The sequence below is a fragment of the Triticum aestivum genome, chromosome 6B, assembly GCF_018294505.1.
Source record: "Triticum aestivum cultivar Chinese Spring chromosome 6B, IWGSC CS RefSeq v2.1, whole genome shotgun sequence".
NCBI lineage: Eukaryota > Viridiplantae > Streptophyta > Magnoliopsida > Poales > Poaceae > Triticum > Triticum aestivum.
The window spans coordinates 522,170,688-522,177,771 of record NC_057810.1 but is presented as its reverse complement, the minus strand read 5'-3'; the positions used below and the strand labels follow the sequence as shown (position 1 = coordinate 522,177,771).

The 7,084-nt window shown below is 43.5% G+C and overlaps 1 protein-coding gene across 1 annotated transcript; it reads left to right on the top strand.

Annotated features, from left to right (window-relative positions):
* Nucleotides 1-3,805: 3,805 nt before the first annotated feature.
* Nucleotides 3,806-6,221, top strand: LOC123137782 (monothiol glutaredoxin-S6). Its single transcript, XM_044557628.1, has 4 exons — nt 3,806-4,102; nt 5,459-5,532; nt 5,627-5,725; nt 5,821-6,221. Exons 1-4 carry the CDS (start codon nt 3,960-3,962, stop codon nt 5,883-5,885), a joined length of 381 nt encoding a protein of 126 aa, XP_044413563.1. The 5' UTR covers nt 3,806-3,959; the 3' UTR covers nt 5,886-6,221.
* The last annotated feature ends 863 nt before the right edge of the window (nt 6,222-7,084 follow it).

The window sequence follows — 7,084 nt, the reverse complement described above, 5'->3', positions numbered from 1 at the left end:
CCACTGTTGGGAATCATTGCATGGAAAACAAAAAATTTCTACGCACACACAATTATCTATCCATGGAGATGCATAGCAACGAGAGTGGGAAAGTGTGTCTACGTACCCTCGTAGACCGTAAGTGGAAGCGTTTCACAATGCGGTTGATGTAGTCAAACTTTCTTCGCGCTCCAACCGATCTAGTACCGAACGCAAGGCACCTCCGTGTTCTGCACATGTTAAGCTCGGTGGCATCCTCCGCCTTCTTGATCCAGCAAGATGGCGAGGTAGTAGATGAGTTCCAGCAGCATGACGGCGTGGTGATGATGATGGTGATGTGATCTCCGCAGGGCTTCGCCTAAGCACTACAGAAATATGACTAAGGGAGTAAACGGTGGACGGGGGCACCGCACACGGCTAAGACAATGGTGTGTACTTGTGTGGCGCCCCCTCCCCACATATATATAGGTGGAAGGGAGGGAGGAGCGGCCAAAGGAGGCGCCGAAGTAGGAGGAATCCTATTTGGGGTCCCTCCCAAACCGCACCCCCTTTCCTTATTTGGAGTGCGGGGAAAGGCGGGGGAGGGTGCCCCCCCTTTTCCTTTCTCTCATGAGAGGGAAAGGCAGCAGGGGCTAGCCCTTCCCCTTTTCCTTCCCGAGGGCTGGACAAACAAGGAAGGGGCGCACCAGCCCCTTTGTGGGCTGGTCTGTCCCCTCCTTTGGCCCATAAGGCCCGTAACTTGCCAGGGAGTGCCCGGAACCCCTTCCGATGACCCGATTCTTTACCTCTCAACCATTTCGAGACTCCTCGTCATGTCCATGATCTCATCCAGAACTCCGAACAACAATTGATCACCAAAACATATAACTCATATAACACTATATCGTCAACGAACGTTAAGCGTGCGGACCCTATGTGTTCGAGAACTATGTAGACATGATCGAGACACCTCTCCAGTCAATAACCAATAGCGGAACCTGGATGCCCATATTGGCTCCTACACATTCTATGAAGATCTCTATCGGTCGAACCATTATGACAACATACACAATTCCCTTTGTCCATCAGTATGTTACTTGCCCGAGATTCGATCGTCAGTATCTTCATACCTAGTCAATCTCGTTACTGGCAAGTCTCTTTACTCATTCCGTAATACATCACCTTGTGACTAACTCATTTAGTCATTTGCTTGCAAGCTTATGATGTGTATTTCCGAGAGGGCCCAGAGATACCTCTCTGATACTCGGAGTGACAAATCCTAATCTCGATCTATGCCAACTCAACAAACACCTTCGGAGATACCTGTAGAGCATCTTTATGATCACCCAGTTACGTTGTGACGTTTGATACCACATAAGGTATTCCTCCGGTATCCGGGAGTTGCATAATCTAAGTCGAAGGAATATGTATTTGACATTAAGAAAACAATAGCAATAAAACTGAACGATTATTATGCTAAGCTAATGGATGGGTCTTGTCCATCACATCATTCCTCTAATAATGTGATCCCGTTATCAAATGACAACACATGTATATGGTTAGGAAACCTTAACCATCAACGAACTAGTCTAGTAGAGGCTTACTAGGGGCACTATATTTGTTTATGTATTCACACATGTATTTAAATTTCCGATCAATACAATTCTAGCATGAATAATAAACCTTTATCATGAATAAGGAAATATAAAATAACAACTTTATTATTGCCTCTAGGGCATATTTCCTTCACACATTACATATGGTTGGCATGAGTATGAAACATTTCAATATGCACTTTTTTCACATGACTATGTTACTTGTGCATTTTATCATACTCGAGAGTTACACTTGGTGAACCAATCAACCCTGATTGAGTTTTTAACATAAGAATCACCTTCCAGCAACTTATTTATGCACTTTATTTGTATTTTTGTTTTATCCTGAAAATGCAAAAATATTATTTGTCGCATTATATTTTATCTGCAATTAGCAAGACTAGCCTGGTTGATACCCTTGTTGGGTACACAAATGAAGTTTTACTTGTGTTGCAAACACTTATCCCTATTGCAGAACAATATGACCTCCATGGGTTCGTACCTTGGTTTCCATGTAAGGGAAACTTATAACTTGCTACAAGTGGGAGCCCGACTCGGTATTAGACTATATACTTAGCAATCAGCAGGGAGATCATATTTGCCGCCCTCTATGGCAAAGGTCGACTTTAGTAATAGAAAATAGGGCAATTTTGTTCATGTTCTCGACAAATTCTGTACTGGGAAAAACCTAGTATAATAGAAGGTTGAAGAAAGAATAATGAAATTAAAAAATATAGTGAAATTTAGAAATATGATCGCATTTTTGTGTGTGTTTTTGAAACAATTGTCTCTAATTCTAAAAAAAAATGTACTTTATTTACTAAAAAACAAGTTTTTTTTTTAAAAAAAATGTTTTAAAATTTGTGAACTTTTCTGAAACTTGATCATTTTTTATTATATGAATATTTTTAATTTCAGAAATATTTTAAAAACTGCAAACATGTTTAAAGGAAAATACCCCCCCCCCCAATTTATTTTAATAAGAGTAGGTAAAACCGATATAGAAAACAACATGAAAATGAGAAAGAAAACAGATAGTAACCTCCTAGGAGTTTCTTGTTACCAGAAAAACCAAACCATGTGTTAAAATCAATGTTACCCTAATGGGCAGCCAAATCGCTAGGTCATGTGTGATGCAGTGACATTTGAAGCAGAATGTGTCTAACACGCAAAAAGGGATCCCAATTGCATGAGTTTTCTCCTACATTTGTGGCTCCGCTGGCGAGGCCAGGTGCTCTTTCCCCCTCCGCTGCTCTGCCGACGAGTGGTGGAGGAGACCCCAGTTCTCCAACTTAGCTGTGTAGTTAGGGTTAGGACGTGCGTTTCTCCCGTCATCGTTTGACCTCGGCGGTTGGAATAAATTTTCCCTAGTCCTGTCTCCATCTCGGCATCGCCATGGCGGCGAGGTCGAGGGATTCATGGGAGATTGAATTTTGTTGTTTCTTTGGTGCAAAAGATCTAGTGTTCCCTGTTGGGCTGGTGGTGGTTTCCCTAAGCGGCGCCGTCCATTTGCATGGGAAGGTGATGGTCCAAGAACTGGGATGGTGGTCTGTTATGGATGACGGTTCCTGTGTTGTGCTTCGACCACGTCGGTGGCAAACAACGGTTTCGGGTCACGAGGAGTGTGGGAATGTCCCCCGATCAACGCGCCACAATGACTTCGGCTCCGCCGACCAATGGCGGAGCTATGTTGTGACCGAATGGGCCATGGCTCGCCCAGATTTTCAATTTTCAGCAAAATTATAGAAATGTACCTAGGCCCAACCCATGAATACACAACACTACAAGGCAACAACCTAGATTTAGCGTCAAATTCAGCCCGGCTTGCCCAGTTTTCTGTTTCTAGCTCTACCACTGCCGCCAACGGCGAGCCTCTCAATCGGCTCACAAAGCCCAATTGGACAATGGTATTTCCTCAAATCCGAAGATGACATGTGGCGGCGATGGCGATTGCAGTTATTCCTAGAAACTTTATTGTATTTTCTATCTCTTTGGAGGATTTTTCGCTAGTGTTCTTGGACTTGTATCTTCCTTCGTCCTTTCTGGGTGATTCCAATAGTGTGCGTTGTATCGCAACTTGTGATGAATGAATTAGTGACAATATTCTCAAAATAAAAATTGCATGAGGACAAATCTGTAAATAAGCCGAATACAGAATGCCGCCCAATGGGCTGATACGGGAATTGTCACCAGAGGCACAAAACTAGCGAAGCAGGCCACATGGGGACAAATCTTGTCTAAAAAAAAGATGGGGATAAATCAAAGTGAACTATTTTTCAGAAGGGAATTTTCCCTGTGAAGACCCTCCACCGGGAGTCACCGCTCGTCGGGTCTCCGTCCCCCTCTTTCCCCGCTCCCCCGAATCAGAACTCCGACCTCCGGAGTCGCGCTCGGCAAGCAAGAGAGATGTCTCTAATCCGAATAGCTTTTTCTTTGGTCCTCCTCCTCGCCGCGGCGGAGTCCGCGGCGGCGACGCGTTCACCGTCGGCCTTCGTGCAGAACGCTATCTACTCCAACCGCATCACCATCTTCTCCAAATCCTACTGCCCGTAAGCCGTTCCGAACATCAATTCCTAGAAATTATTTTTGCTTGTGATTTTGGGGGATTTTCAGGTTGTGTATGCGTATATGCGCGTGTGCAGCGCACGGTTGTGGAGTTCACGCCGCGTTGTTGTGAAAGATTCCGTGAGGTTAATTGCTTACTAGCACACGTTTAACAAGGGAAAACGGATCCGGATGTCGTGAATTGGACGGATTTGTGTCTAGTAGATGACAGAAGCTTGAATTAGGCCCATCGCGTGTGCCATGGCAGTGAATCGCTGGCGGTTGCTTATTAGCTTAGGTAGGCCGCACACTGTGGCCAGAGCTAACAGATTTATTTGATCAATTGATGCAATTGAACAGTTAATTTGCTATAATTTCAATTTGCTGGCTTACTGCTGTGTGCTGTGCTGCAGAGCTGTCCTAAATGTGCTGTTACTCTCTCCAGATCCTTCTGTTTAGGTTATGTTCACGATGTTGGTCTATAAGAGAATACTGTGCTATAGTAGGTATGTTTAAATCATCCTGCACGGAATGTCGATTGGTAATTTAGAAATTATATCCGGGTAGGCGGGTACTAGCATACCATGTGACTGAACTTTAGGGTTCATAGATTTAGGTGTTAGTTGGCTTTACGATGAGTTGAGGGGAAAACTATTATTGATGATTGCTTAACAAGCACTAGAATAATACCAGCATATTTGCATCTTAGGAACTACTGCAGTTGGGATGTAATTCGTAAACAGGAAAATGTTCCATCTGTGGCGTCTTCATTTCTGATACCACTGCTACAAACTATTATTGTACTGTTAAAACATAGAAGGATGAACCACATAAAGGCCAATCATGATATTGTTTTATATGTCGTCTGTCATTAGAACCGATACAATTTACATGTGTTTCTTTCAATAAATTTGGTCACTCTGACTATTGTTTTTAACATTGACTCCTTCGGATGTTTAAAATAGACCATTCGGTGGAATATCGTATGTTACATACCTGGCCGCTAGGTAGGATGTTCGTCTTTCTTTCGATAGTTAAAATGACAAATTAAAGATATTCGGTTGCTAGACCATAGAAGATGAAAACAGATAATGGAAGTTCCTTCTTGAAATGTGGATACTAGAATCTGTATCTGAAATTCTTGAGTAGTTATAAACTCCAAGAATCAAAGATTGAGTAATCTTGAAGAACAAGATCATATATCGTCCTTAAAATATTTGTCCTATGCACCTCTCATATGGGTTTCTTGGAAAGAGGAATACCTCTTGTATGGTCTGACTACCTAAGGATTCCTTGTATCAAGTACTAACACTACTCCATACTGTTAGTTATCATTTGTCTCTTTACTTCTCTTCTTCTAGGTACTGTATGCGTGCTAAGCGAATATTTAAAGACCTCAATGAAGATCCTTACGTTGTTGAACTTGATCTCCGAGGTAATGGTCCAGATCATGTGGAACCCAGTCCATTTGCATTTGTCAAGGATTTGTGTATGCTGTTAGTAATATATCATATGTATACGCCATGCAGAGGATGGCCGAGAAATTCAAGGTGTTCTTCTAGACCTAGTTGGGCGCAATACTGTGCCACAGGTGTTTGTGTATGGCCACCACGTTGGTGGCTCAGATGGTCAGTGCTCAAACTTCGCTGCTGCACTTATGTCTGTATGTCACATGTTAGTACCTGTAACTAATTTTAATAATCTTTCACGGTGCACCTTCCAGATACAAAAACTGCTCTTTCAGACGGACAACTTCAGAAGCTTCTTGGTAAGAGTCAGTCGCAGTGATGATCACTGCCGAAGCTTGGTATTGTCCAAAACTTGTGAAATGTCTAACATGCGGTGTTCCTTATGGAGGAATGGAACCTTACACTCTTTAGGAATATGAACAGAGTGTTGCAGCTCATGCTAGGATTTTTTTTTTAGTTGAAGTGTTGTGACAAAAATCCATGTGCTGGATTGTATGATTTTCTCAAGTGCATATACATTTATCTGTTGTGCCTGTTTTTATTACTGTTTGTGTTCATAAGTACTCTACTTCCTCTTCCATTATGTATCATCTGACTTACTTGGTTTCAGTCTTCATATTATTGGAATTTTATTGGAATGTCATTGCCAAACGAAGTAGTGAAATGTTGTCCTGTAGATCCGAGTATCTTTGCAGCATTCCTGAACTTGCAAAGATACGAGTGCTGGTTCAAGCAGTGCTGACTGCAATCCCCTGTTCCTCATGTCGTTGAACCCACCTCCATGGGTTTTCAAGGAGATTGATAAAATTAGAAGAGCTTTGCTGTGGTGGGGAAGCGAATCGGTCGCTGGTGGCCACTGCATGGTGAATTGGAAAACAATATGCAGACCAAGAAGATTTCACCGCACAAAAAAACCCATGCTCCTATTCAAGCTTGACATTAGGAAGGCATTCGACTCCGTTAGGTGGGACTACTTGCTGGAGATGTTGAGCCATCATTGCTTCCCTACTTGCTTCCGAGACTGGGTTTCGGCCCTCCTCTCCTCGGCATCCTCGAGAGTCTTACTAAATGGAATTGCTAGTGACCCCATCAAGCATGGTTGTGGCCTCAGACAGGGTGACCCGCTTTCCCCTTCGCTCTTCATCCTCACGATCGACCCGCTTCACCATATCCTCAACAAAGCCACTGCACATGGGAAGCTTCACCCCCTGCCTGGGAGGCACGCGGGGATTCGTGCCTCCCTGTATGCCGATGCTGCTGCTGTTTCTTGTGCCCTTTATAAGGAGGATGTCCAATTCTTGTCCACCATGCTAGCTTCCTTTGGTGAGTCCATGGGCTTGTCCACTAACTGTGTCAAGAGTATTGTTGCACCCATCAGATGTGCCAATGTGGACCTCGATGATATTCTTCAATCCTTCCCGGCTTGTCGTTCCTCCTTCCCTATCCGCTACCTTGGTCTCCCTCTCGCGAGCAAGATACTTAAGAGGATTCACTTACAACTTCTAGAGGACAAGGCGG

What these genes read in the sequence shown, in the direction of transcription:
- LOC123137782 (XM_044557628.1), top strand. Translation starts at nt 3,960, where the DNA reads ATGTCTCTAATCCGAATAGCTTTTTCTTTGGTCCTCCTCCTCGCCGCG. An exon ending in TTCTCCAAATCCTACTGCCC is followed by an intron (nt 4,103 to 5,458) that starts GTAAGCCGTTCC and finishes CTCTTCTTCTAG; the next exon opens with GTACTGTATGCGTGCTAAGC. An exon ending in CCACGTTGGTGGCTCAGATG is followed by an intron (nt 5,726 to 5,820) that starts GTCAGTGCTCAA and finishes TGCACCTTCCAG; the next exon opens with ATACAAAAACTGCTCTTTCA.